The sequence below is a fragment of the Delphinapterus leucas genome, chromosome X (assembly GCF_059928025.1).
Source record: "Delphinapterus leucas isolate spDelLeu-1000000601 "Yukka" chromosome X, BTC_Dleu_Yukka2, whole genome shotgun sequence".
NCBI classification, from domain to species: domain Eukaryota; kingdom Metazoa; phylum Chordata; class Mammalia; order Artiodactyla; family Monodontidae; genus Delphinapterus; species Delphinapterus leucas.
In genome coordinates this window covers 127,363,928-127,391,352 of record NC_143150.1, presented here as the reverse complement: position 1 = coordinate 127,391,352, position 27,425 = coordinate 127,363,928, and the positions used below count along the sequence as shown (strand labels likewise).

The window sequence follows — 27,425 nt, the reverse complement described above, 5'->3', positions numbered from 1 at the left end:
GAAAATACCCCCAAGTTGCCCTCCATAAGGTGGGTCCCTTTCATAGCCCACCACCAACAGCCTAGGCCCGTCCTGCTTCTCCCGAAACCTTGTCCATGTTAGACATTTTTAAAATTCTGTGACTTGGTAGGCAAAACTATTTCATTTTTAAGCAGCATTTCCTTGGTGACTAGTAAAGTTGAACTTCTTTGTGTGTTCTTATCGAGCCATTTGTATTTTTTCTTGTGTGCATTACTGTTCACATTTTCTGTGTCTTCCTGCTGACAGTGGGGCCTTCCTTGATCACTGTTCCTTACGTTGCAAATAGATGCCCGAGGTGTGTTGTGTGCTTTTCAAACACTAATGGTTGGTTAGGGTTAGATTTTTTTTTTTTTTTTTATTGACGTGTAGTTGATTTACAGTGTTTTAGGTGTACAGCAAAGTGATTCAGTTATACATGTATATGTATTCTTTTTCAGATTCTTTTCCATTATAGGTTATTACAAGATATTGAATATAGTTCCCTGTGCCGTACAGTAGGTCCTTGTTGTTTGTCTATTTTATTTATAGCAGTGTGTATCTGTTAATCCCAAACTCCTAATTTATCCCTCCCCTCCCTTTCCCCTTTGGTAACCATAAGTTTCTTTTCTGTGTCTGTGAGTCCGCTTCTGTTTTGTAAGTAAGTTCGTTTGTATCATTTTTTAGATTCCGCATATTAAGAGATATCACATGGTATTTGTCTTTCTCTGTCTGACTTACTTAGTATGATAACCTCTAGGTCCATCCATGTTGCTGCAAATGGCAATATTTCATTGTTATTTATGGCTGAGTAATATTCCAGTGGATACGTATACCCCACATCTTCTTTATCCATTCGTCTGTCGATGGGCATTTAGGTTGCTTCCATGCCTTGGCTGTTGTAAATAGTGCTGCTGTGAACGCTGGGGTGCGTGTGTCTTTTCGAATTAGAGTTTTCCTCTTTTCTGGACATATGCCCAGGAGTGGGATTGCTGAATCATATGGTAGCTCTTTCTTTTTTTTTTTCAGCCATGCTGCATGGCTTGCAGGATCTTAGTTCCCCGACCAGGGATTGAACCTGGGCCGCCTGCAGTGGAAGCGCAGAGTCCTAACCACTGGACCGCCAGGGAATTCCCAGCAGCTGTATTTTTAATTTTTTAAGGAACCTCCACACTGTTCTCTGTAGTGGCTGCACCAACTTACATTCCCACCAACAGTGCAGGAGGGTTCCCTTTTCTCCACACCCTCTCCAGCATTTATTATTTGTAGACTTTTTGATGGTGGCCATTCTGACTGGTGTGGTTAGTTTTTTTTTTTTTTTTTTTTTTCCAAACCGTACAAGTGTTTGGGTTTCCCCCCCCCTCAATTGCGGTATAGTTGCTTTACAATGTTGTGTTAGTTTCTGCTGTACAGCAAAGTAAATCAGCTATATGTGTACATATATCCCCTCTGTTTTGGATTTCCTTCCCATTTAGGTCACCACAGAGCATTGAGTAGAGTTTCCTGTGCTATACAGCAGGTTCTCATTAATTATCTATTTTATACATAGTACTGTATATATGTCAATCCCAATCTCCCAATTCATCCCACCTACCTTTCCCCCGCTTGGTGTCCGTACATTTGTTCTCTACTTCTGTGTCCCTATTTCTGCTTTGCAAATAGGTTCATCTGTACCATTTTTATAGATTCCAAATATATGCATTAATATACGATATTTGTCTTTCTCTTTCTGACTTACTTCACTCTGTATGACAGTCTCTAGGTCCATCCACATCTCTATACAAATGACCCAATTTCATTCCTTTTTATGGCTGAGTAATATTCCATTGTATATATGTACCACATCTTCTTTATCCATTCATCTGTCAGTGGGCATTTAGGTTGCTTCCATGACCTGGCTATTGTAAAGAGTGCTGCAGTGAACATTCGTGTGCCATGTATCTTTTCGAATTACGGTTTTCTCTAGATATACGCCCAGGAGTGGGATTGCTGGATCGTACGGTAGCTCTATTTTTAGCTTTCTAAGGAAACTCCATACCGTTCTCCATAGTGGCTGTATCAATTTGCATTCCCACCAACAGTGCAAGAGGGTTCCCTTTTCTCCACACCCTCTCCAGCATTTATTTTTTGTAGGTATTTTGATGATGGCCGTTCTGACCGGTGTGGGGTGATACCTCATGGTGGTTTTGATTTGCATTTCTCTAATAATTAGTGATGTTGCGCATCTTTTCATGTGCCTCTTGGCCATCTGTATGTCTTCTTTGGAGAAATGTCTATTTAGGTCTTCCGCCGACTTTTGGATTGGGTTGTTCGTTTCTTTGATATTGAGCTGCGTGAGCTGCTTGTATATTCTGGAGGTGAATCCCTTGTCGGTCACTTCGTTTGCAAAGATTTTATGTGGGTTGCAGATGTTTTCTGTGGGTTGTTGGTCACTTTGTTTGCAAACCCATTCCGTGGGCTGTCTTTTCGTGTTGTTTCTGGTTTCCTTTGCTGTGCAAAAGCTTTAAAGTTTCATTAGGTCCCATTTGTTTACTTTTGTTTTTATTTTCATTACTCTAGGAGATGGGTCAAAAAAGATCTTGCTGTGATTCCTGTCAAAGAGTGTTCTTCCTATGTTTTCCTCTAAGAGTTTCATGGTGTCTGGCCTTACATTTAGGTCTCTAATCCATTTGGAGTTTATTTTTGTGTATGGTGTTAGGGAGTGTTCTAAGTTCATTCTTTTACATGTAGCTGTCCAGTTTTCCCAGCACCACTTATTGAAGAGGCTGTCTTTTCTCCATTGTATATCCTTGCCTCCTTTGTCATAGATTAGGTGACCATAGGTGCGTGTGTTTATCTCTGGGCTTTCTGTCCTGTTCCGTTGATCTATATTTCTGTTTTTGTGCCAGTACCATACTGTCTTGATTACTGTAGCTTTGTAGTATAGGCTGAAGTCAGGGAGCCGTGATGGCCATTCTGACTGGTGTGGTTAGATTTTCTTTTAAACCATACGAGTGTTTTTAACTGTCACATCATCACCCTTGCCAGGTGGCTTTGTGCAGTCTGTTTGTATTCTGGTGGCTGCTGGCTCCTGGTGGCTGTGCACTCGGCTCAGTGTTTGCAGAAAGGGTGTCCACCCGGGGGTCTATGGGCTGAATCCCTTGTGAGGTGTAGACTGCCATCTGAAATACTCTGCAGTGCTTTGCAGAGAAGATAAAACTGCTTGGGAGAAGAACCCGCGGGTTTGATGAACATCTAATGTGGTGATGCCATGTGGAAGCAGGAGTCAAAAGATGGGCGCTGCAATCCTCACTCGGGGTCGGGCGGGTCACTTAGGCTCGTGACATCAGTGAGGCGGGCATGCTGTGCTTTCTCGGGTGTGTGGAGCTCTGTAGGTGGAGGTTGGTACTAGATTTGTCTCCCGCAGAGAATAGAGACGTGCCCTCTTTCCCAATAACCCCCACTCACCTCCTCCCTTTTTGCTCTGGGTGGCAGGAACCTCAGGGTCACATTTGAGGCACATATACCCAAATGACATTTGAGGCACATATAACCTAATGACATTGGAGGCACATATACCCTAATGGCATTGGAGGCACATATACCCTAATCACGTTTGAGGCACATATACCCTAATGACATTTGAGGCACATATACCCTAATCACATTTGAGGCACATAAACCCTAATGACAAGCCTCTTTGTGATGCTTTTCCACCCTTATGCCTTTCCACTTTTTAAAAAGATATTATCTCTTGTTGGGATGTTTCTATGTTCATTTTAATGCTCCTGTTGTGTTTTCGTTTGATAAGTCACCTCAAAACATTTGATCATTGAGGGTGTAAGTATGCTGAAATAAGATAAATAGATGTCGTAGAACTATAAACTAAACAGATTCAAAAGAGCCACGGGCTTCTCAATAACCAGTTAATATTTTTGTGATGGTCATTGTTTTATGGAAAAATCAAGTTAGTTCGAATTGCCCTTAAATGACCAAGTCACCCTAATGGAATCTGCCCGTTGGACCCGTGTCTGTAGCAGTCGGGGCAGCGTGGTGGTCACAAGCGGAGATGGAGCCGGGGCTGCCCACCTCTCAGGTAAGGTGAGGGGGCAACGTGAGTCCTCTCCCAGGCCCGTCAGCTCCGACACGCTGGACTCCTGAGGGTGTGGGTTGGTTTCCAGATCAGAAGAAGAAGTGCATTCTCAATGGACAGGTGTTTGGGTGACATCGTACAATATCTTACAGGTTACCGATTGTGTTCGTGTGGTTAGGTGCCCTGGAGCCTGCAAAGTCGTATCAGGTAGACAGAGCACCTCCCTTGAAGGAGCTTACCCTCTACTGTAATGGAGAATAATATATAACAGATTACCACAGACCAGGTGACTTCAGCAACGGTCATTTATCTCTCACAGTCCAAGATCAAGGTGCTGGCTAGTTCAGTTCCTGGTGAGACCCCTTTCCTGGTGGGCAGGCAGCCGTCGTCCTCCTGTGTCCTCACACGGTGGAGAGCAGGGGCGTGGTGGGAAGCAAGCTCTCTTGTGTGTCTTCTTATACGGGCACTAATGCCACTCACGAGGGCTCCACCCTTACAACCTAATCATTTCCCAGCCATGTGATACCATCATGTTGGGGGTTAAGATTGAACATGAATTTTCAGGGGACACAAACATTCAGTCCATAACATAAGTGTAAATGGCTGTGATGTAGGGTAGTCAGAAGGCCCAAGAGAATCAGTCTGCCTGCTTTGACTTCTAGTCCTGTACCTTCCCTCCCTCCCCCTCCCCCCTCCCTCCCTTCCTCCCCCTTCTCCCCGCTCCCCCTTCCTTCCTGTTACCTCACTGGGCCCTTGCTGAAACCTGCTTTGTGCCAGGCACTGTTAGGACCCGGGACACACAGGGTAGACAAGACAGAAGTGGGTGCTGTCAGTCTAGCCAAGAGGAGTGATATTAAATTAAAATAATACAGATACGTCAAGTACAGTTTAGGGACAAAGCCATAGAGATTAAACCCTTATGGGGGTTTACGAGCAGAAAGGCTTATCTTTGGCAATAGGCCGGGGAAGCGCTTGATCGCAAAAAGGTTTCCCTTCATTGGGATCTTAAAGAATAGGAACGGTGTCCACGCGGCAGAAAAGGGAGCCCCAACTGTGTGGGGCGGGGAAGGGCCTTTGTCCAAAGTGTACGTGCAGGAACGGGGGTGACTGGCGAGTGGCAGGTGGTTTGGGGCGGACGTGAGGGAACCTGGCAGATCAAAGCGGGCAGGCTGGCCTTGATTTGGGTGGGAGGGCGGGAAATTTTAGGGGGAGAGAATTAAGCATATCTGCCTTCCATGCTAACTGTAATTAAGATGTGTGCGTGTCTGTAAAATTGAAGAAGTAGAGGAGACAGGAGGATTGGACATGCCCATCACCGGTCATCTATCACACAGGACGCTTGAACATTCCGGAAAAGTCACCGCGAGATGGCTTTGCTTTCAGAAAATGTAACTTGTGAATGTTGTAAATGGAGTCACGCTCTAATGTGTTGAAATGGGGTGTTTCCCCCTTATAACTGCAATAGGGTTTGACTTGTAGTTTGAACCCTTCACATCTGCTGCCGACAGTCGGCCATCTTTGCAGACAGGAGTGCTGAGTAACTTACAAGGATTTCAGGCAATGACCGCCATAGAGCGAAAGGAAGCTTTCTTAGGCAGTGGAATTGTATTTAGGCTTGGTTGTGGTGGTGAACGCACAGCCCTGCACATTTACCCAAACTCGTCCAACGGGCACACCTCGAATCAGTGACTTTTATGGTATGTAATTGATACCTCGATAAAAGTGGGATGGGCTGTGGAGAAAAATGCAAGTGGAAATGTTATGGAATGTGAAAACCTCCTACATCCATAGCTACCTGTCTAGGAAATCAAACGTGCATTTTTAAAACAGCGAAGTGGCTCAGAAGAGCGTGTACCTGTAAGGGACAAGAATTAAGGTGAACCCAAATTCATACGTTGTTTGTTACCTAGGCCCTAACATTTTTAGCTTTTTCGTTTTCATCAACCGTAGATCACACTTAATAAAAAATGACACAGGCTAAATAAAAATGACACAACTTAGATGTTCCTAAAACTGTTACTAAGGTAAATGTCTGCTGTAATAAAATAGTATTTATCACGGTGACTGTCCAGACCTGATTTTTCTTCTAACTCTTATGACTTTGTTTTTGTCATTTTGGATTTTTTTTTTTTTTTTTTTCTTTTGGCTGCTCTGTGCAGCTTGCAGGATCTTAGTTCCCCAACTGGGGATTGAACCTGGAGCCGTGGCAGTGAAAGTGCTGAGTCCTAACCCCTGGGCCACCACAGAATTCCCCTCCCCACCCTTTTTTGTGGACCGTCATGACTTTGAATGACAGTTCGTGGAGGTGCCCTTGGTTCACAGGTGGACGGTCACGAGGGACCATTGCTCCTACCAGCAGCTCAAAAGGAGGGGGGCGCAGAAAAGTAATTAAAATCGTTGTTTAAAAAAAACTCCCCAGATGCTCCCCCATGTAAATGAAATCCCTTCCCTAGCATTCTTGTCAGAGCCTGCAGAGTGCAGTATCAAAGGGAGCACTGACATACGTTTGCATTTTGCAAAAATTACTGTCTTCCTTGATTTCTAGACCAGGGCTCAGCAAACTACAGCCCAAGCGCCCAATCCCCTGGGCCAGGGTTCGGGAAGCCTGTCCTGGTGCACGACTGTGGGTTGGTCCCTGCAGGCTTGGTACCAAGGGGTGTCTCGTCGTTTTGGTTTTTTTTTTCCAGATGATGATCTAGTTGGGGAGAGACATGCCACGCCAAGGATGAAAACTTCAGGAGTAGCTTTTAATACCCAAAGTGGATAGAAAAGTGAGAGAGAAGGAAGTTGGGAAGGGAGGTCCCATAAAGCACAGCTTCCTAACACTGGCGTGACATCCAGATTGCCTGGGAGGTGTTCTGTCAGACACAGATTTGCAGGCAAGCATTTCCTCCCCGGTCCCTACCTCCATCTGCCCAGGCCTGGCTTTCCGATGGAGTAAGTCTGAGGAGAGCTTAGATTCGTGTGTCTAAAATCAATCTACGTTCTTCAGAATAGTCTCGACAAGAATTGGAGGGGGGGTTGGTTTGAAGAAATAAGATTGGCTGTGAATAGAAAATGATTGTCGGATACTTGGGGATTGCCTGTATATCCTCTCTCATGTATTCAGTGGAAATTTTCTTACCTAAAAAACTTGAGGACTTCCCTCGTGGCACAGTGGTTTCAGAATCCGACTGCCGGGCAGGGGACAGGGGTTTGATCCCTGGTCCGGGAAGATCCCACATGCCGCAGAGACACTAAGCCCGTGCGCCACAACTACTGAGCCTGTGCTCTAGAGCCCGAGAGCCACAACTGTTGAGTCCACGTGCCACAACTACTGAAGCCCGTGTGCCTAGACCCCGCGCTCCGCAACAAGAGAAGCCACCGCGATGAGAAGCCCGCGCACCGCAACGAGGAGTAGCCGCCGCCTGCCGCAACTCAAGAAAGCCCACATGCAGCAACGAAGACCCAGTGCAGCCGTGGATAGACAGATAGATAGATAGATAGCTTACTTTAAAACCAAAAAATAAAACTAAAAATGTTGCCCGGCTCTCCGCAGTAAGGGCAGGGGTGGTTCTGGGTGGGAGGGAAGGGCAAGGGGTTGTGTATCTGCAGCATTCTATTTTTTCTTCTTTTTGGAAACTTTGGAAACGAGTACGGGAAGGGTAACTTTATTCCTGGGAGGGCAGTAAAGCCTCTGATGTTTGTTACAGTTTGTTCTTTTCTGTGGGTTTGGGATACTTTGTTTGTTTGTTTGTTTTTGCGGTACGCGGGCCTCTCACTGTTGTGGCCTCTCCCGTCGCGGAGCACAGGCTCCGGACGCGCAGGCTCAGCGGCCATGGCTCACGGGCCCAGCCGCTCCGCGGCACGTGGGATCCTCCCTGACCGGGGCACGACCCCGTGTCCCCTGCATTGGCAGGCGGACTCTCAACCGCTGTGCCACCAGGGAAGCCCTGGGATACTTTTTAATGTATCCACTTAGCTCTCTAGACAGCCTGGTTTACTATCAAACAGGATACAGTAGTCTCCTATGGACGTAGCAGGGGCTGTAGGGGCAAAGGCAGATGGAGCTTCTTTTGACTGTCTCCCTTGCCTGTGGTTTGCGTTTTGTTCCGTGCTTCAGGTGTCTTCTGGTCAGCTGTTGGTTGACCGGTGCTGAGTGTGTCGGACCGGCTTGGCTGCCTTTGTGTGCAGCTGAGTCGAGGGGTCTGAGTGCCCATCTGAAGAGGTAGCAGCTCCGCACTGGGACTGTGAGGTCACTGTGGATCCCTGAGGACCCTCTTCCGTCCTCCAGCTTCACAAGACAGATCGTGTCCCGCCTGATTGCCGAGTCAGCTTACGGCACACACTCAAATTGTCACCTATGACAGGTGGCCCAGCGTTGCCGATGGCCAGCCCCGCCTCTCCAGACATCTTAATCCAATCAGTTTGGCCAGTTGTAAGAAAATTTCAGATCGGTGTCAGGCTTGCCCAAAAGACTGTGTGTAATGTATGTTTTTAGCAAAGCAAGTAAGAGAAAGGCAGAAGAAAACTTGGCTAAAAAATCACATGAAAATAGCATTTTTATTCCGTTAGTCTATGGTGATATGATTCTATTCTTCTGAAAAATAATTTTGCAACAGAAACCGGTCTGGAGCTTTGATTGGCAGAGGGGATTTGCCTGATTTCTGTCAAAACAAAAACAAAACTTCCAAGGGTCACATCTTGGGACGAAGAATGAAGGTCTCTACCGACAGAAGTAAGAAAGGCCTGGAATAGATTCTCGAAACATGTTCTGAAAACGTAGCGTTGGATACTTGAGGGGCTGTCCCAGGTGATCATCTCTGGATCCAGGTGTTCTCTGTTACTGGAAACCAGCCATCTGTGCCTTTACACATTTGGTTTTGGATCATCTGTGAGTGGCGTCTTTTCATCCGTTCTTCCCCACTTAACCACAAATGACATCAGTTTCTCTAATTCGAGTTCTTTCCTCTTACCATCCAAGTTCCTGTAAGCAAAAATAAAACCCAAAGGAAGCAGCAAACCTTTTTATCCATCTGTTAAGACACGGAAGGAGTAACATTTCATCTGGTTTTGTAAAGTAAGTGCTTTCCCCACATGGCATTAGAATCGCGGAAGGGAGAGCCTGCTTGGGGGCTGGTGCAGAGGAAGCTTCCCTGGAGAGGTTGCAGGGAAGAAATAACCGGGGACTTCCCCGGTGGTCCAGTGGTTAGGACTCTGCGCTCTCACTGCCGAGGGCCGGCGTTCAGTCCCCTGGTCGGGGAACTAAGGTCCTACAAGCTGCGCCGTGCAGCCAAAAAACAAAAAGAAAAGAAAAATGAGTAAGTGAAGCATGATTCAGGCTACTGTCTTCCCTGAAGGTGGTCCTCCAGGATACACATTGGGAGCTGAACTTGTGGACATGGTCCTCCTGCATTCTCACTGGCACATCTGTGCATTCATTTGGTCAGTGTTGGTTTTGTGCCTGGAAACAGAGAGAAGGACAGTCGGACAGCCTGCGCCCTTGGGGGGCTCCCCATGTGGGAAATGCCAAGGAAAACTGGTGTCTCCTGGGAGAAGAGTGGTAACGCCGTCATGCCAGGACATCCGTGCTGTTTGAAGGGACTCTCATGTGTTTCTGTCCATTGACGAATGGATTGGTTGGTCAACTGGTTGATGGCCTCTCTTGGGTTCCCACGTCTTGCCCCCCATCTCATTTGGCTTGTATGGGGTGCCGTGTAGACAGACGAGCCTGCAGTTCCCCAAGGCGATGGGTGGCTGCTGGGGATTCCTTGGGGGACAGGAAGATCCCTGGCGACACCAGCGGCTCCTTCAGGAGACCTGCACATGGAATGGTGTGGGTGTCCCGTGTCCCCCCAGCCCCCTGGCCCTGTGCTAAGGCCTGGTGGTCCTCCGGCTTCAGACAACCTGAGCGGCGATGCCCGATACATCCCAACACGCCAGCGTCCCTGATCGTTAACAAACAGTTCGACACTTCACAAAATCACTGTGATTCACACCCGCAACCAACAGACGTGCGGTTTCTAGGAACCTCGGACTGTGACTCAAGTCCTTGGTGGAAGCGTGTCTCTGTTGGAAGGCAGCCCCTCGGGTCTCACCAGCAATTTCACTCTGCAGACAGCGCAGGCCCCGGACCCTGGGTCTGCAGCACGTTCTCAAGCACACTTCCCGGCGCACCCAGCCGCCCCGGTCCATGGCTGACCTTGGCGGCGTGCTGGCCATGTGTACAGTCTAAGTGGTGGCATCCGCTGGAAGCTCTCTCTGTCTCCCCCCCTCTCTGTTGTTGCAATGAGGCAGTTCCACTGCACGGCGTTCTGGTGGTGCCCTTCGTACCCACAGATGCCCCGGGGTGGGTGGGGGGCTGCCGCTGGGATGCCCTTCCCCGCTCGGGGGCCTGTGCTGTGCTGTGATGTGGGGAGAAGGTACACAGGGTGTCGGTATCGCGGGGACCTGCTTTGGGGTCTGCTCGGCCGCACGCCGGCCCCTTCCTGGTGGGTGCCAGGTGCAACATCCGGCTGGTAGGAAGCCCCACTCCGATCCTTCCACACCAGGGGCTTTGTCTGCCTCTGCCCCCGCCCACAGCGGCCCCATGTGGCCTGTGGTTCACCCGGGGAGGTTAGGGAATGAACCTCCGTGGGGGCACAGTCACTTGCCCGACGGCACATAGCTAGGAAGTGATTCTGCGCCTGCAAGTGGGTGCCCGAGGGAGCCCCAATCGGGCGTGGCCTAGTTCTCTCTAGCCGCCTCAGGCCCCAGAGCAAGTTAGGACTAACAGCCTCCAGCCGTAGCTGCGGGCACAAGTCACACTTGGCCGTGCATCCTCTTCTGATCATTGATTCCAGAAGTACTTAGGAAGGGAGGGAAGGAGCCTGTGTGAGTTAAGTTGCCCGAAGAGTTGGAATTTTTCTCTCCTCTTTGGTGAGGATAAGCGCTCACCCTGTATACAGAGGTGCGCTAACTTAGTGATCCCAGGGAGATCCAGAAACACTTGTTTATGTTGGGAATGTTCACATGCAAGCTCATGTGAACCCTGCTGCCTGCATCTCCGAAAAAAATGCGTCTTCCCTCCTTACCTTTCTGCCGGGGGACCGAAAGCCACGAATGCATTTGTGCGTGTAACAGACGTCCAGGCCGTGGTGTGACCCAGTGCACGTAGCTAACGATGGCCCGCGAGGCCCTGGAGAAGAAAACCTGGCTCCCTGTCTCCGTCGAGGTGCTCACAGCCCCAGGGTGAGAGTGGAGACCAGTGAACAGTACAGTCATCAGAGAGAGTGACCCGCCCTGTGCTAGGGGCTACCCGGAGGCCGGGAGACCGCAGGGCTGGCGGAGCCGCGGGCCTGTGGGACGGCAGGGCAGCTGTGCGGAAGGTGGGGCGGGAGGGAGCAGAGCACTGGCACCCGAGGACACAAGGAGCCCAGTGACGTCACGGGCTCGTCAGGAACAGATGGCATCTGGAAATAGAGCCGCCGCCTCTTAGGGATGAAGCCTGTGCTTAGACACAGGGCTGGCCGTCTCCACACCATGATCAGAAGTGGAGACTTGAGGGCTTCCCTGGTGGCGCAGTGGTTGGGAGCCCGCCTGCCGATGCAGGGCACACGGGTTTGCGCCCCGATCCGGGAGGATCCCACATGCTGCGGAGCGGCTGGGCCCGTGAGCCGTGGCCGCTGAGCCTGTGCTCCACAACGGGAGAGGCCGCAACAGTGAGAGACCCACGTACCAAAAAAAAAAAAAAAAGTGGAGATTTGAATCAGAGCAGTGTTGACGGGATTTCAAGAGCATTTGATACATAATTTATAATTGTTTTTTTTTGATTACAGTTTCTGGGGCTGTTAACAGTGGTTTGTGTCCTCTCGCAGGGCGTTTGCACTACCGGGCAGTGTTGAAGGTGGCCTGTCCTGCGCTCTTCCCCCTTCAGATCAGCTGTGTTTCCCTCTGCAGTCCTGTCGCGGACCTTTCCCCTCCCCGTGTCCTTCACAGCATCCAGTCGGCCTGCTGGGCTCCAGCCCCCGGAGGGGGCTGCGGGTCTGTGGAATCGTCAGCCGCTGAGAACCTGCCAGCCTGTCCTCCCTGCCCTGGGAGCTGCTCTCTCCTGGGTAACAGGTCCCGAGTGTGTTCCACAGGGGAATGAGCACCCAAAGCCGTATATCGCGGCTGCCTTTGCAGTTCTCCTTTGCGCTGCTGACTCCCCGCTCCTGGGTCCACCCAGGAGTGCGTGCAGGGAGATACTTAGTTGCTTACTCGCCCGTGCAGAGTCCTTAACTCATTGTATTTTCTTGGTCTTTACGTCTGGATCTTGCTATCAGCATTGACTATCCGTGAAGATACAGTAGAAGGGGATATACATGCATACACACAGATACCACAGACACACGTGCGACACGTGATATGTAAACACACACACACATTATCCATATTATGTACAAACTAGTCACTTGGAACCTATTAGAAACACAGGTTGGAATATGACCCCAGTAGAACCCCGAATTCCCACCTTTAGTCCTTTTTTCTTTGTGAGCTGGATTTCCTGAATTCTTACCAGCTGGGACAGTAAGAACCAATTCGTGCTTTTATGGCTTTCGCTTTGCAAGTTCGGGAGGAAGCCAAGAAAAAAATCAGGGGTGGAGGACAAACTTGGCCCAGAAATTGCCATCTGAAGTTAGATGTGGGGTGGGCCACAGGGGACTAACTGTGCTCCTCCAATGAGAGGTGACCAGGCAGCCCTCACTTAGAGAGTGCCCTCGGGTCCTGCGAAGGCCGCCGCGCTAGTAAGGCAGGAAGGAGCCCGGGGCACCTGCTGACGACAGAAGGTCTTTTGCTCTGAGTCACTGTCCCACTCTCAGTGGGGCTTTGCTCCTACAGGTGTGACCTCTACCTTCTCTGGGTAGATCTTAGCGTGTCCTGTCTAAGGCACTTTGCAAATAGAGCTCCTTTTATTTTTATATTTTAAATTTACTTTTGGCTGCATCGTGTCTTCATTGCTGCACGCGGCCTGTCTCTAGTTGTGGCGAGGCGGGGGGGGGGGGGGCTACTCTTGGTTGCAGTGCGCGGGCTTCTCATTGCCGTGGCTTCCCTTGTTGTGGAGCACGGGCTCTACGCGTGCGGACTTCAGTAGTTGTGGCGCAGGGGCTTAGCTGCTCCGCGGCATGTGGGATCTAACCGGACCAGGGCTTGAACCCGTGTCCCCTGCATTGGCAGGCAGATTCTTAACCAGTGCGCCCCCAGGGAAGTCCCTAGAGTTCCTTTTAAATTAACATATTAAATATGAACCCAGCTGGCCCAAGACGCTTAGATTTTAGCAGTAAATTGTAGCTGATTTAACTCTCCGTTTTAATGAGGTCGTGGCTATTTATTTAATAGGTACCAGGTGCTTTCGTGTGGGTCTGTGGATGCTAGAGTTCAAGAGTTTTATAATAAGCAAAAAAGTTCGTGTTCCTCAACTCTTTGAAGTGAAAGATTGGGGAGGCGTTCATGAATTGTCATAAATTAGGTCTTACTGTCTTAAGAGGCACTATAGTTTCAATGGAAGGGAGGCATGGGGTTTGCTTTTCCACGGCAGGCCAGATGAAGTAGTGTGTGACAGGGCATCTGAGCTGTGAGGCACACTTCTCCCACGGTTGTCCATTTGATGACGCCTAAATGCCATTCTGTCTTTTGTAACCAGACAGCTGCTGTGTATTGTTCTCTAAACCATCCATTACATTGTTTGGGTTATCTTGCTAACTTCTAGTTTAATGTTGTCAACGAAAATAATAAACAATCTATAACAGGAATAGAAAAGAGTTTTATCTGAGCCAAGCTGAGGACTACAGCCCAGAGAAGCCTGAGGGACTGCTCCCGAGAAGCATGGCGTTCGGTACAGCTTTATGTCTTGTCAAAAACAAAGAACGTTAAACAAGTCAGGAATACACTGCTTCACAGTTTCAAAACAGACCAGCACGTACACAGCGAGTCAGTGTGGCCTTGGCACCTGGGAAAGGGAGTCTTAGCATTGAAGGAGCGCCCGCATGGGCTTTCCAGGAACAGAAGCAGTTAATCTTTATTTTTAACATGGACATTCTTTACTTGTGGTCAGTGCGCCCTTTTCTTTAATAATTAATGCAGACGTACAGTGTATGTTTGCTAGGCCACAAACAGGCTCTCTAAGTTAGCATAAAATTCAAGTTAACTTACGTGTAAGCCGGAATGACTTCCCCAGACCTCAGTAAGTTAGCACTTCTTTCATCAATGTGTGCCCAATACAGATTAAAAAAATAAAAATAAACAACACCTAACTTCCCCGAGCTGGGTTAATATTGTCTTAATTTGGAAGCAGAGAACAAACCTGCCCCCTTGTAGGGTCCCAGCAGGTCTGGCTCTCTTCTGTCCTCTTCCAGATGCTGAGCCCTTCCAGCTGCTGTCTCTGGGCTGGAGGCAGTGCCAGTGGGGAGTGTGGCCCCAGCTGGCTGATGGGGGAAGGGAGGGGAGTTGGGGGTGGTCCATGGTCCACTCTCGACCAGCCATTGAACCTGGAAGGGACCTTCCTCCTGAGGACATAGCAAGGGAGACATGCAACGAGCAGTTGATTCGGAGTACAGCTGCCTGGATGGGGTTGGGACATCTGTAATGCCCAGGCCTGGTATCGTGTCCCGGGAGGAGGACACACCTCCAGGGCCCCAAGGGGTTGCCAGGGTGTGTGGGGAGGAGGTCTTCTATCCCACTTGTTTCGCAGTAGGTTACATCTCTTACTGGCACTTGTGCTCTACCTACTGGGTCTCTGATTGCTGCCTTTTTAGGGTCTCCTTTAACAGCTCTGAGGGTGTCTTAACAGAGAACAGCTCTTCCTGTGAATGGAAAGGTCAGTCAGAGGCTCATTTTATTATTCAGTCAGGTCGGAAGAAAGTGTGTCAGCGAAAGCAGCAAAGGCATGGCCGGCTGACTTGTTGCGAGTTTGATGGTTATCGTAACGCCCACGAGCTTTAGCTTCGGCACAGCTATACGTGCATGTGAAGCATGCCTGCGTGTGTTTTGCAGGTGTGTGTGTGTACGTGCGCGCATGTAAGTACGTTTCAGGGAAAGACGGAAATGGATACGGATGTGGAAATGGATGAGTATGGAAAGATCAGTGTCGCACTGCAGCTTCCAAAACGAACAGTCTCTGTTTTTCTTATATTTAATAACAGACTACTGATTTTAAAGTTTTTTATCAGTTTACTTGCTGCCCGTCTTAGAAAGTTCTGTCCCTTTGTATATGGCAATTTCCCGAAATAAGCCACATGAAAATATTGTTGCAACATGAAGTAAATATTTCTGAGTATCACAGTTTGAGGATTTCTACACACATTGTTTTTTTAAATGTTTGTGTGAATTATATTTTGCCCCCAAATTGCAGTCTGTGTGTACACGTGTGTGTGTCTGTAACGTGCGTACCTCCTGTCCTGTGGTATGACACGCCAGCGTACTGGCGAATGTCCAGTGTGTGTTTGGCGTTGATGCCTTGTGTGAGGAATCGCAGCGGGGACAGGTGCAGGCAAAACGTACGTGGATTGAATTCCTTAACATAACTGAAGGAGGTTATGGACACATGGGTGTAGTCCTGTTTGGGGAGAAGATGTTAACTGGAACCGTTGGCTCATTTTTCTTCCTTTCTCCCCTAGACAAGCAGATGCCCCGTGTGCAGAAGACAGTCCAGGAGCGCAGCGGGACCCCCAGCAGCCATCCCAGGTCTCTGAACCAGCTGGCTCCCGGGAAGCTCCCGAGGTGCCCCCGGAGGGCCGTGGCCGGGCGGGGACCCTTCCTTGCGATTACAGATACCCGGAGGAACGCGCGCCCGCGCACCGGCCTGCCGCCCCGCACGCCCGGGGGCAGGACCCCCGGCCCCTGAGCGCCGCCCCGCTCTCCCGGAGGCCCGCCCCACAGAGGCCGCCGCCGCCCAGGCGTGAGCCCAGGCCCTTGGCGGGCGCACCTGCGGCTGCTCACCTGGGCGCGCCCGGCAGGCCCCGCCCCCTGGCCCCGGAGGTGTGCTCGTGCTCGGACCGCCCGGCCCTCGCCCGCTGCAGCCCCGGCGCCTCGGCGGAGAAGCTGAGCGCCGCCCGGCCCGCGGCAGATGGCCCGCGGGCTGCGGGGGAGCCGGCCGGGCAGCATGTAGACGAGCGCGCAGGCTGGCCCCGGCGGGAGGCGCCGCTCCTTTCCAAGTTCCGGCCCTTGCAGACCTCCGCCATGGAGACCTCGCGCTCCCCGTCGCCTCAGTTCGCGCCCCAGAAGCTGACGGACAAACCCCCGCTGCTCGTCCAGGATGATAATTCCACCAGGTACTGTCTCTGGACGGCGGCCTGAGGCCTTCTTCCCCTCTGCCGGCCCCCTTCCACCGTGGGAGGCTTTCAGCGCTCCTTTCCTGGGTGGTGAACCACTGCCGCCTTGCTCCCGGCTCCCCGTCCTGGAGTTTAAGTGGGTCCTGGGGACTGACGTGGGGGAGAACCCACCACTCTAGCGGTCAGCTGGATTGTCAACTTGCTGGGGGCTTTCCTGCCCCACAGGGGGTGAGGTAAAGGAGGGAGTAGACTGTCCCCTGGTCCTGTTCCCAAGCCCCACAGGTTGATAGCTGTGTTACCTACAGGCTTCTGCACAGCAGGGCTGGTTTTCCCAGCTGAGTTCTGTTTGTAATCAAGTTTAACCTAAGCATGAGACCTTCAAGCAAAATCGGTGTTTTTCATGATGTCCAGTATTTCCACATGCCTTTTTTTGCAGTTCTTTTTATATGAAAAGGCTGAGGTGGTGTAAAGCAGAGGAAAACTCGATCCCGTCCCATGGTGCTGTCCTCAGAGTTACCGGCATGGGATTGTCGGTTGTGCCCACTGAGCCATTGGTGAATGCTGTCAGGCAGGGACCAGTCAAGAACTGAGAAATAGAAGGGGGGGAACTTTCTTCTCATTCTCTAGAGCACTGGTTCTCAGCAGGGGGGTGGCATTGCGGCCCCCAGGAGGACACTGGGCCGTGTCTGCAGACGTTTTGGATGTCACAGCTGCTGGGCGTGGGGCTTGTTCCTCGGCTCCTGGCATCTGTTGGGCGGAGGCCAGGGGTGCCGCTTAGTATCCTACAGTGCCCAGGACGACCCCCCAGCAAAGAATTCGCTGGCCCTGCGTGTCAGTACTGTCTGATATAGTAGCTACCAGTCGCACGTGGCCATAGCGATATAAGTTAATGAGAATGAAATGAAACCCGTTGCTCAGTTGTGCCCTCTGGGGCTAGTGGCTACCACCCTAGACAGCCCAGATTATGGCTGATTTCATCATCATGGAAAGTTCTGCTGGATCTCCCCGCTGTAGAGTCTTGAACTTTTTTTTAACCCTTAAGATAACTTGGCAGAGAGGAAACAGTACTGATAGCGTCCTGGGTCTCCACGCGTGGCATGGCCAAATGCAGCTGCACCTGCAGGCCAGCACTGCTCTGCATCGTTCAGAATGCAGGTGTCACTTAGAGATCCTTTCTGTTGGCAATGTTGTTCAGCCCTGAAAGGGGGGAGAAGCGATGAAGTAGTTTGTGTGATTGGTGGAATGTGTTGGTACCGCTGTAGGTAAGGTGACCGGGCCCCTCGGGTCTCGGGAGCTGGTTTGGGCACAGCGGGCTCCATGGCTTTACGGAGAAACAGGGCCACGTGTTTGCTCAGTGCTCACGACGTCTGTAGACTTCAGGAGGTGGGGAGTGGTTTTCATTTTCTCTTGTCCCGAGCGAGTGTGGGTTTTCTCGCCCTGTCTTTTGTGTGAGAGGGATTTCAACAACCAGTGGCAGTACTTGTTGACGATACTGAGTGCCGGTGTCTTCAGGCATCCGCTCTGTTCCCATCCAATGTGTCATTTGGGACAGCGAAGGTTGTCTCGTCCCTTGCTGTGCCAGCCCTCGTAGAGCGCCCGATTGTGGTCAGCGTGCAGAGCTAACTCGGTATGTGTCCCCTCAGGGAGCACAGTGCAGCAGATGGTAGCCACGCCACCCACGAAGTTCCTACCGAGGAAGTGGCTCATAATGTACTGAGTTTGGTGTCCCCGTCCCCAGAGCGGGTGTTACCGGTCACCGTGGGCCTGAGAGAGTGGCATGCCCTTGACATACGCTGCGAACCTGAGGCCGGCGCTCCACACGAGTGCTGGCCGGCTCCATATCCACCATCAACCACCAACGGGCAGCGAGCGCAACACACTGGCCGGGGCCTCGCAAGCTGCCTGGTGTTTGGGCACAGCTCAGAGACTCCCTTCTTGTCTGCACGTGTGCTGAGTGATTTCTTGAGCACCACCCGCCCCCCTCATCTCCCTCCGCGTTCATCTGTCCCTCCCTCCAGTTACCTCTGCTGGGGAACCAGCCAGGGTGCAGAGCAGCTCCTGTGTCCCTGAGACACGCCTTCCCGAATTCAGCAGGCAGGTCCAGAGCCCTCCCTTGTGCCAGGCCGCGGAAGTGCAGCCTTCCCACCCTGTGGGGAATTTCAGAGCACTCATTCGCTCCGAATAAAAATGCATCAACTCCTGTCGTAAAGCCAGGAAGCTTACTATGAAAAAACTTCTAAAATTTTGAGTGTTTTGCTGGTTTACAACAACATGGAGACAATGCCCAGCAGCACGGGCGAGTGAAAATGACAGATTTCACGGCTCCCAGCAGTGTTCCCAGGAGATTTCCTGGGGCCGGTTTCTGGGTTTGGGAGCGTGTGTGAGCATGGAGCTCGGGGGGCTGCTTCGGGGTCGTTCGGACAGTCTTGCGGTCACCTCGGGCAACTCGTGGTTGGAGAAACTCCTTGTGGGAGTTGTGGTTTATCAGACCCAGGGTGGCATGTGGGCTGAGGGCTCCCTCGGGACTGGGTGTGTGAGCACAGCGGGTTGCACTGCTTGCTGTCGGGGGCTGGGGCCCTGTGGGCGGCCAGCGGCTCACCTGGACGGAGCCCGCGCTCTGGGAGGAGCCGCAGCACGGAGAGGGGGCCAGGCCCGGCACAGCCCGCATCCTCCATCCCTCCTGGTCCGGCTTACCATGAGGAACGGATGCGGTCTGGCTGCGATAAGGTCTTGTCCACTGTGTTTTGTCTTCACTTTGAGGTAGAAGTTCATCAGACTTCCTAAATGTGAAAGTCTGCTCAGGTTTCAAGAGGAGAGATCATTTGTGCTTAGAAATGACCGGGAAGAGACGCTGTGTTGGAAAGTATAGGACAACCTGCGGAGGATTTGTTTTTGTTTTTACCTCGTGTCTTCCTTCGCTGGAAATTAAGTTTCCCCACGAATCGGGGCCGGGGGAGATGCAAATACAGGCTGACTTTGAAGTCCCTAACAGGTGTTGAGGGTCTCTACGCATGGAATGCAAGGGATGGAATGAAGAGGGGTTCTTGTTTGTGTGTCCTTGCTTCGATAAGATGCCACAATTTTCCTTCGGAAGTCCAGCATGTCTCAGCAGTATTATGCACAGAGTGACAGCCTTTAGAAACTTATTCACTAAGAAGGCACGACAGGGACTATATATGACCACCTAGATTAATAAACAAACACCTCTGCTCTCAGTGGTTTCTGCTGGAGGAGAGAAGAAAATAAAAGTTATTTCATTGCAGCCTGCGCGCCCCACCCTTAGGAACAAGGAAAGAACCGTGATGTTTTGTGTTATGCCCCTTGTGCACCATAAGATTACGTCCATTCGGACCACAGAAGTGGTTTTACGCTGAGTTAGGAACAAGTCGGGGTTTTGGTTGTATGATTTTGGCCTGTCTTTTGCCTTCCCTCCTGGCTACCAGCAGATAGCTCTCTTTCTCCAGTTTGTCCTTCAAGGGTATTTGAAATGGATTTGTGTCCCAGCGGCCCTGGTCCGGGGGATCCCCTGGCACCAGCCGGCTTTCGGGTGGCCCCTGACGCAGCCCCATTGCCTCAACCAGGCCGTTCCTTTCCGTTTTTTCTTCCCTGTGGCTGCTCGAGGTGCCTCCCCCGCTTTCACCGACAAACTTTTTTTTTTTTTTTTTTTTTTAAAAAGGACGCCTGCATGAGTCATTTCCAAGGTAGCGCAGGAGCAGCGTGTCCCATGTTCGCTGCTGGATCCTTATCTGTCTGGTATGAAATGCCGTGTGGAGGGCAGCTCGAAGTGTGGGGCAGTGGAAGGCAGGTGGGGTGAGACCCAGGGCGCACGAGGGTCCAAGGACGCTTCCAACCGGGACCAGGACCGGGTGGCGCTCAGCATGTGCTCAGAACACGGCTGCTTTTTCTAAAGGAGTCCTCCGGCCACCGCGAGGACCCCGCAGGCAACCCGGCTGTGAGAGACGCTGGCTGACGCACCGACGCTAATTCTGTGAAACACGCCTGTCTGTTGCAGGGCTCCCTTGCAAAAGAAAATCTCACTGAGCAGGCTTCTTACCGTTGGCTCTGCCACTGACCTAAAAGCAAATGAGCATCACACTGCCCTTCTGTCTGTCAGTAAGCCCACGGATGTGCCTTCAGGCGTGCAGGTGACTGTTGGAAAATGGAAAGACACCTACACGCCCAGGAGGCTTAGGAGATCAAGGTAGGGGTGGCAGGCACTCCTCAACCTGGTCTCCCCATCCTGGGACGTGTGACCATGAAGGCTTCTCCCCTGGGGCCGCTGCAGGCCTTTGAGTCAGTCTTCCCAGGCTGTAAGGGGATGCGGAAACCAGCCGATTTCTCATCCAGTGTCTAATTCTGGTCGGTGCCTGGGCGTACAGCGTGTCTGTAACAGACGGCCCTTCTCTTTGCAGAATCGAGCGGGTGATGGACAACAACACCACAGTGAAGATGGTGCCCATCAAGATCGTGCACTCGGAAAGCCAGCCCGAGAAGGAGAGCCGCCAGGGCCTGGCCCGCGTCCCGGAGCCACCCGTGCTGCTCAGCGGGCTCGAGCGGGACCACATCAAGACGCTTAGCACGTCCGAGCAGTCCTACTCCCGCTTCTGCCTGTACAGCCGCCAGGGCGCCGAGCCCCAGCCCCCTGGCACCCCGGTGCCCACGGCCAAGGACAGCCGGGCCTCCACGCCCACGCTCAGCTACGTGAAGGCCAAAGAGAGGACTGCCGAAGACCTCAAGTCGGAGGAGCTGGCCCGCGAGATCGCGGGCAAGGATAAGTCCCTGGCGGATATCCTGGACCCCAGCGTGAAGATCAAAACCACCATGGACCTTATGGAGGGCATCTTCCCCAAAGACGAGCACCTCTTGGAAGAAGCTCAGCAGCGGAGGAAGCTGCTCCCCAAAATCCCCTCTCCCAGAACCACGGAGGAGAAGTGAGTAGACGCCGCCCTGGGTTCTGCCCCCTGGCTGGATGTGGTTTTGCCCGGTGCCTCTTAGGCTTACAAGGGCGAGGGAGTGTATCTGTTTGTCTGTTTTCGTGACTGCTCTTTGGGGACAGATTTCCATAAGTGCTTATTAGCACTCTGGGGCTCTTTTGTCACCCTCCCGAAATTAAAAGCCCATTCTGGGGATGATGACGTCAGGTCCTGGCAAAGATGTGAAAATATACGTTTCCGGAGATGCCCACGGGGCTTCTTCTCACGAGGCGGTGGTTCTCAGCCGGAGGCTGTTGTCTCCCGCCACGGGACAGTTGGCAATGTCGGGATACACTTTCGGTTGTCACCACTGGGAGAGGTGCCCCCGGCATCTAGTGGGTGGAGACCAGGGATGCTGCTTGCTGCTCTACAATGCACGGGACGGCCCCCCATCAAAGAATGGTCCGGCCCCAAGTGTCACTAGTACGGAAGTTGAGAAACTTGTCACAAGAGGAGTGAAAGTTGAGACTACTTCTTAGTATGTGTGTTTATGAAAGAGGCTTTTCTGTTGTTGCTTATTTAACTGAGGGAGTGAACTTGCTGCAATAGGTTTCGTAAAGAGCGCTTTCCAGCCCCTGTCCTTCACTCACCTGCCCACAAAGGTGTATCTGCTCACATCTCTCCTGTTTCTGTACATGGTCTCCATAAGCATCGTTGACTGGCGGTAGGCGGGAGTACCAGGCAGACAGGAAGTCAGGCCGTAGCAAGAGGCAGCAAATGCGGCTGCTGGTAGAAAGGTGCCCGGTGACCTTGGGCATGCGGCCACGCCTACGGATAGCGGCAGACCTCTCCCCGTAGACCTCGGGCTCCCGGCGGATACCATCTGCACCCTCCTCCCTCCGGGGCGCGCCTTCGAGCACCACTTGGCGGGGTGTTTTAGTTCTGACCTCACAACCTACTCCTTCCCCACTCCTGCTGTCTCATCTCTCTAGCTGTGGTGCCTTTCCGTTAGCACCACCATTTGCCGGTCACAGCCCAGGCTGTGGGACTCGCGGGCACGTCTGTGTGTACGCTCAGAGCTAACGGGTGTTCTGACGTTTTGTTACCCAGGAAGGAGGAGCTGAGTGTGCCGGCGGCCGTGTCCCTGGCCACCACCTCCACCTACTACAGCACCTCGGCCCCCAAGGCGGAGCTCCTGATCAAGATGAAAGACCTGCAGGACCAGCAAGAAGCCGAAGAGGATTCAGGGAGTGACGCCGACCACGACCTGTCGGTGAAGAAGGTAGGGGAGCTGCAATTCCAAACGAGAACGCGCCGGCTGGCTGGCAGGCAGGCCGGCCGGCCGGGGGCGGCACCCGGCTCCACCCCGACCCTGGGCCCTGCGCCGAGCGCCGTTGGTGTTGGGCTTCTGTGTGGGACGCTGACATTTGGGCCTGTGTATTAAGCCCTTCGTGGGTGAGTCTTCTGTTCTAAAATTGGGCCTCTCTGCCAGGGTCTCTTTGCCATCTCTTTGTAATGAGATCCAGTGTCAAATTAGCTAGGTGGCCACCAGTCTCTCTCATTTTAAGGTCACCTGATACGTCTCTTCTACCCCAGTTAAATCCAGAGGGCTTAATTGTGTGACCTTCCGCAAGGCACATGTCCTCTTCGACTATCCGTTTCAAATATCTGTGACCCGATGATGTTAGTTAAATTCAACAGTATATTGTGAAGTGCGTTGTTAACCAAAAAGCATCACCTGTTCAACTCCAAAAACTCACCCAGGCACTTGGGGATACAGCAGTAGACAAAACAGACTGGAGTCAGTCCTTATTTCCCTGAAGGCACTTGTGTGCTCACAGAGGAGATGGATAGCCAACATAAAAACAAATATAAAAAAACAAACAGGGCCCCGTGGGCCAATCCCTGCCCCCCACCTGCTCTTGTAAATACAGTTTTATTGCAACACAGCTACACTCATTCATTTTACATATGGTCTCTGGTAGCTTTCACGCTACACCAGCAGTGTCGAGTAGCTGCAACAGTGGCTGTGTGGCCCCTGAAGTCTAAAATATTTACTGTTTGGCCGTTTATAGAAAAAGTTTGCCAACCCTTAATGGAGTAGGTCGGGTGGTCAGAAAACTAAAACAGCGTGAAGGAATAGAGAGAGGTAAAGGATGTAGAGAAGGCTCTGATGAGCGGGTGATGAACAGAGACCTGGAGTGATGTGAGCGAATGTCTGGTCGATCTGGGGAGGGTCTGGGGGAGTGTGGTTTGGGCCGCAAGTGCAAAGGCCCTGGGGTGGGAGTTTTGTGACACGTTGGGGAAGCAGCGGCGACCAATAGCTGGAGCTGTGTGGACAAGGGGGAGGATTAGAGAGGAGGTCAGAGGTGAAATAGCGTGTAACCATGAGGTCACGGTAGGGACGAAATTATTGCTATCAGTGCCGACGTCTCCACTACTGTGCGAGCTTCAAATCTTCATGGCACGTCAACGGGCCAGACTTGTGACATCTAGGTGTGATTACCTGTTTGTTTGTTTTTTAGGAAGGATTTGCATAAAGGGAGAAAGGAATTGCCCAAGGCAGTCAGTTTCAGAGGATAGCATGTGCTGTTGGTTTATTCCAGGGGCTTTGAGCATGCGTAGTCAGCACCAGGAGAAAAAAAGGAGGGAACCAGCATTTGGTGCATTTTTCCGTACACTTAGCATCTTGGAAGGGGCTTTCATAAAAAAATACCAATTTGTTTTGACAAGACCCTTGCCAAGGATCATGTTTAATACCTCCTCGTATTGTTAGTTGTTTAAAAAATGCCATTGATTGGTTTCAAATATGATAGACAAACCCATTCCAGAAGAAATACCCTGACCCTTGTGTAAAAGAAAGTGACTTTCAATTTAGGAAGTGATAGCCTTTTTTTAATTTAAAAAGGAGATGAAAACTAAGAGTTTTGGTCCTGGGATTTTAGAGGCCCTGTGTCTGGCACAGGGTACCATTTGCTTTCCTCTGGTTGTGTTTTCCACGTTCTTAAAAATAATGAATTTAAAAAAACAAAGTGTTGTTATTCTCATACACCTAGAAAAAACATCCAGTTTGGACAGTTTTAATTCCGTCCACACCCTAGATGCAAAGAACTATGTTCTTTATACTATGCCTTTGTTTCTCATGATGTACTGAATTTGGGAAGCAGCAGCCTTGGTACCGCTCCTTTCATCTGTCTGGGGCCTCTTCCGATTTCTTTGGGGGCACGAGATGCCGGGCACTGCCTCCCCATAGATGGCGGCTTTGGGATTGACATGAGTCACTGTGAGCTTGCCCCCTGTCCATCACCCCACCAGGATTAAATTCCTAAGCCAGCTGACGTTTTTGGTTCAGTAAGCGTATGTCGGGCACTTCCACCCCAAGCAGGAAATGCTTTAAGCGCTGGGTCAGCGCTGTCGCCGCCCCAGTAGTCCTGTTCTCCTGGCTGCGCTGCCTCTGCTGCCTTTCCAGTGCCCTCATATCTACGGTGTCACGCGCTTACAAAGTGTGCACGGGACGAGGAGAAGGGAGGGCCGTGCAGGTGCGCAGGAAAAATGCTGCATGGAGACCCTCTTTCGAAGCATCGTCCTGAGACACAGATCACCTGTATCAGGCGTACGAAGTGTAGGGTGTCTCCAGTGCTTCAGCGGGTCTCCCGAGGTGGTTTGTTTCTTTTTTTTCTCCTGCCCGAATAGTCCCTGGGATGGGGCAGTGTCTACCGAACGGTAGCGGTGAGCTCGGAGCAGCTTCTCATGCACACTTGCAGTCTTGCCGGCAGCGGCTCTGGACAGGCGCCTACTGCATGCCAAGCAGCGGGCTAAGCCTCCGGGGATTTCACCCATCTTCATGTTAGCCCTGGAGGTCGGGGCAACTGCTCCCTGCTCAGCTCTGGACACCATCCTGGAGGGTTTCACGAGACTGAGCCTTCCGTTGTACATAAAATAGCATTACTCGCTGTGGAGCAACAGACTGAGTTTAAAAATCCTGATCGGACTTAGCATTCCAGCTAATTGTTTAGTCCTCATCTTGGTGCGGGCAGCAGAGCTCTGCCTCCGTTTTCATCACTCCAGCCTCGGGCTAGCACAGGGATGCGCTGGCCTCCTAAACCCCACGTAACCTGCCATGTCCGTCAACACGAGGTTGGCGGACTCGTGCAGGGCGGGTGGCAGCAGGGTTCCGAAAAGGACAACGGGTGACTTTGCTGCCCTGCACCACTCACCATGTCAGGGCGGGCTGCCGGTTGGCATCTGCCATGCTTGGGTTTAACAGCAGAAGCACGTCCGTAGTCATGGGAACAGGGTTTTTCTGGGGAAGGCTTCCCTGCTGGACCCCTTCTGAGCGGTCCTTGTAATTTTTCTCAAATGTGATGACCCACGAGACAGATAATCTGCTTTCTCTGCCCCTCAACTCGGACCACATGGTGCCGCGATGGTGACCGATTAAAAGGTCTTTGTACGTGTCATTTTTGCTCTCTAAAAATTCATCATTTCAAGAGCTGGCAGGAGGGGGGGGGAATGGGGAGCTCGTATTGAATGGTCAGAGTTTCCGTTTTGGAGGATGGAGAGGATGTGGAGATATGGGTGGCGGTGCTAGCCGCACAGCACCGTGCATGTGCCTTAATGCCACAGAACAGCACACAGCACACGAGAAAAGAGGCAGGACGGTAAACGTTGCAGCATGTATATTTCATGACGTTTAAAGAAGTCATTTATTTACATTTTGGTCAAATGGAGATCAGTACTTTATTATTCTGAAAGACTTGCCTAAGTTCATTGACATCCTTCATTTCTCTTAATTTCCACATGGAAGACACGTTTTAATCACGGAGTTCAGTACCTCAGTACCAGACTCAATAACTTGTGTGCATGTAAGGCTTCCAATTGGGAACTGCCAAAGAAGGAAGCGCAGGGACTTCCCCGGTGGTCCAGGGGTGAGGACTCGGTGCTTTCACTGCTGAGGGCCTGGGTGTGATCCCTGGTCGGGGAACTAAGATCCCACAAGCCGCACAGCGCGGCCAGAAAAAAAACAAAAAACAAAGGAAGCAAAGGGTATCACAGAGGCCCGGAGAATCCTTGCAAAGATACAGGCTGAAACGAGGTTCACCGTGAGTAGCCCCAGGGGTCCCACTCCTGCATAATCTGATAGGACAGTCAGAGTGAGAATAGGTTTGTTCTGTTCCGTTTCTAAATCAAACGCCAATGATTGAACAGGAAGGCCTTATCCTTCCCCTAGTCTTAAACATCCCCAGTTAGTTATATTTATTTTTGGCTGCGTTGGGTCTTCGTTGCTGCGCGCGGGCTTCTCATTGCAGTGGCTTCTCGTCGTGGAGCACGGGCGCTAGGCGTGCGGGCCTCAGTAGTTGCAGCACGTGGGCTTCAGTAGTTGTGGCTCGCAGGCTCTAGAGTGCAGGCTCAGTAGTTGTGGCGCACGGGCTTAGTTGCTCCGCGGCATGTGGGATCTTCCCGGACCAGGGCTCGAACCCGTGCCCCCTGCATTGGTAGGCGGATTCCCAACCACTGCACCACCAGGGAAGTCCCCCTGTTATTTACTGATGCCAGACAAGCTGCCGCCCGGCTGAGCTGAGTTGCCCGCAGATCCGGGATGTGTGAGGGGGTGCTGCAAGGCGGCCCTGACCGCCCTGACCGCGTCCCCTGCCCTGTGCCCACAGCAGGAGCTCATCGAGAGCATCGGTCGCAAGCTGCAGGTGCTGCGGCAGGCGCGGCAGAGCCTGCGGGAGGACATGCAGGCCAACAGCGCGCTGGGCGACGAGGTGGAGGCCCTGGCCAAGGCCGTCTGCAAGCCCAACGAGTTCGACAAGTTCCGCATGTTCATCGGGGACCTGGACAAGGTAGTGAACCTCCTGCTGTCGCTGTCCGGCCGCCTGGCCCGCGTGGAAAACGCCCTCAACAATCTGGACGAAGGCACTGCTCCTGGCGATCGGGTAACTATGGCCAGGGCTGACCTGGAAGGCGGGGCGGGGTGTGGCTTTCTTGTGGGGGGTGGAGCAGACCGCCGGGAAGCCTCGTTCAGCCGCCACGGCCACCTGTCCGCCTCGTAGCGCAAGACGCTGTTGAACGCCCAGGGCTTGCTTGCTCCGTCCTTGTGTGTGTGGGGGGGGGGGAGGCGTGGCGCGCGTCCGTGGGTAAGTGGAGCTCCCCCACTGCCTGACGAGTCCTCGG

General features: G+C 51.8%; 1 protein-coding gene across 8 annotated transcripts in view; it reads left to right on the top strand.

Annotated features, from left to right (window-relative positions):
* SHROOM2 (shroom family member 2) overlaps positions 1-27,425 on the top strand; it is a 146,375-nt gene that overhangs the window by 102,466 nt on the left and 16,484 nt on the right. For 3 of the 8 annotated variants that reach the window (XM_089904818.1, XM_089904814.1, XM_089904816.1), the window contains exons 6-9: positions 15,682-16,335; positions 20,748-21,266; positions 22,359-22,530; positions 26,915-27,187. In XM_089904818.1, coding sequence (XP_089760944.1) covers positions 15,682-16,335; positions 20,748-21,266; positions 22,359-22,530; positions 26,915-27,187 — 1,618 coding nt within the window. Of the gene's footprint in view, positions 1-15,681; positions 16,336-20,347; positions 20,537-20,747; positions 21,267-22,358; positions 22,531-26,914; positions 27,188-27,425 lie in introns of all 8 variants that reach the window. The other 5 variants (XM_089904813.1, XM_089904815.1, XM_089904817.1 and 2 more) reach the window with 4 other exon arrangements.